General features: G+C 21.1%; 1 protein-coding gene across 1 annotated transcript; it reads right to left on the bottom strand.

The window, feature by feature from the left end:
• Positions 1-934: 934 nt before the first annotated feature.
• Positions 935-1,303, bottom strand: LOC124944105 (cysteine proteinase inhibitor 1-like). Its single transcript, XM_047484609.1, has one exon. It carries the CDS (start codon positions 1,301-1,303, stop codon positions 935-937), a length of 369 nt encoding a protein of 122 aa, XP_047340565.1.
• Positions 1,304-2,185: the final 882 nt, after the last annotated feature.

Raw genomic sequence — 2,185 nt, 5'->3', positions numbered from 1 at the left:
TTACAATAAAATATAAAATATTTTTATAATTTAAAATATATTATAATATTAAAAACATTTTTATAATTAAATATATAACTAATATTCCTATATTAAATTTGAGAAGTTGAGTTCTTAAAAAAATAAGAAAAATAGGGAAAATATATTAATTTATTTAAAATATATATTTATTAATTAAATATATAACTAATATTTCTATATTATAGAGTATATTATATTATATAATAATTAAAAGGTCAAAGTTGGGCATGTACGAACAGTGGCGCTGCCTCATTTTGTTTTTATATACAACGCATAAAATTAAAAAAAACAATGACATGCATTTTTACACGCTATATCCGATGCTGGCACAGATTATGTGCTGCATATGCTCTTAGAATTTTTAATATTATATTTAATTAGCCAGTCATAATTACTTTTTCAACTTCAATTATAATTAGGGTGGGCTTTCATGAGTAACTTTTGGATTAATATTATTAATATGTTAAAGTGGGAATAAATTTATATAACTAGTTTAATTAGTTATAAATAGTGTAGGTAGGTTTGTATAAGTGAATTTTTTTGCCTTCGATAGGGTAATTAAAAGTCTAAAGAAATCTATTTAATAGGTCAAATATATTTGATTTGATTCTTACTTAAAAAAAAATACTCTAAATTAAAATGTGATTAATGTTTTTATATTTACATGTTTAATTAGTTAAGGGTTCTTCTTAGTGTATCTTATTTTGTATGGTTAAATCTCTTTTGATGCAATTTATAATATATATAATGAGATATTGTTTGGAACTATGAATATAGTTAGCTAGATATTACTATCAAGTAGTAATTTAATTAATTCTTTGTATAAATATTTATAAATAACAAAAATAGACAGTTTTTTTAAAAATTATTTTAGTTTTATTATTGAATTGATTTGTCTTAAATTAACTGACTACTACAATTTGGTAAAATAACTTAGTTTACGTAATTGAAACTCTCCTTCCTCTGAAACAAGGACCTTATAATTACTAACGACACCTCCATCTTTGGCTGCGATCACAAGGCGATATTCGGTAACGGTAACGGCACCGTCAGTCACTTCAATGTCTCCTTTCACCACATTAACGAACGTAAGATTTGTCTTGGCTTCAGTGTTGTGCTCTGATACCGCGAACTTTCCAATCACCACAAATTTCGGTTTATTGGGGTTACTGATTGGCGACCATCCAACACGGCTAGTCGAATCAACCGTGAAATAAAATAGAGAGAACATTAACACAATGAGAATGAATTGTTTAGAATGATGATGAATTTGGGAAGCCATCTTTCGCTAGGTTTTGTTATAGATGCTTTGTTTGTGGTTGGATCACCTTCCTATTTATATAAGTGTACTACCCATGTTTGGTTTAAAGATTTGAGCAATTTGAAAAAAGATAGTGAACATTAATTATTATAGGCAAGAAAAACTAATTATTATTCAAATATTAATAAAAGTGAATTATGTAAATACATGATAAAAATATTCTTATTAATTATCTTTTAATATATTAAAAATTACAAATAATAATAAAAATATTATTATTAATTGTCCTTTAAGATCTTACAAAATTAAAGATAAATGATAAAAAAATCTTATTATATATATATTTAATATATGGTAAATGATAAAATTATTCTTATCAATTATCCTTTAATATTTAAAAGTAATGAACTTTTATATATATATATATATATAAAAGGTAAATGATAAAAATATTCTTTATCATTTAATAATTAAAGTATGAACTTTTATATATATATATATATATATAATATATTGTAAATTACATGTGAAGTCTTTGACTTTTAGTTTTTAAATTAATTTTTAAAATAACTCTTCCATTCAAATTTTAGAAATGTAACCAGTCACTCTTCAATCAAAATTTAGGTTCAACATAGTTTAATTTATTTTTATATATTATCTTTATTCTTATTATATATATATATACATATAATTATTAAATCGCTTATATATATATATTATTATTATTATATATATATATCTTTTATCATTATTTTTTATACTTATATAATTATTAAATCTCTTTAATATATAGATAATATATATATATTATTTATTTTATATATATATATATATCTCTATATTTATGAAACAAAATTTAAAAATAATTTATATATATTATCTTTATTCATTAATTTATATATA

Source organism: Impatiens glandulifera, chromosome 1, assembly GCF_907164915.1.
Source record: "Impatiens glandulifera chromosome 1, dImpGla2.1, whole genome shotgun sequence".
In the NCBI taxonomy this organism is placed as follows: Eukaryota; Viridiplantae; Streptophyta; class Magnoliopsida; order Ericales; family Balsaminaceae; genus Impatiens; species Impatiens glandulifera.
The sequence above is the reverse complement of the archived record's forward strand: the minus strand, read 5'-3'. Positions and strand labels throughout refer to the sequence as shown.

Bases quoted from the DNA above. Each gene is read 5' to 3' on its own strand.
- LOC124944105 (XM_047484609.1), bottom strand. From the start codon at position 1,303: ATGGCTTCCCAAATTCATCATCATTCTAAACAATTCATTCTCATTGTG.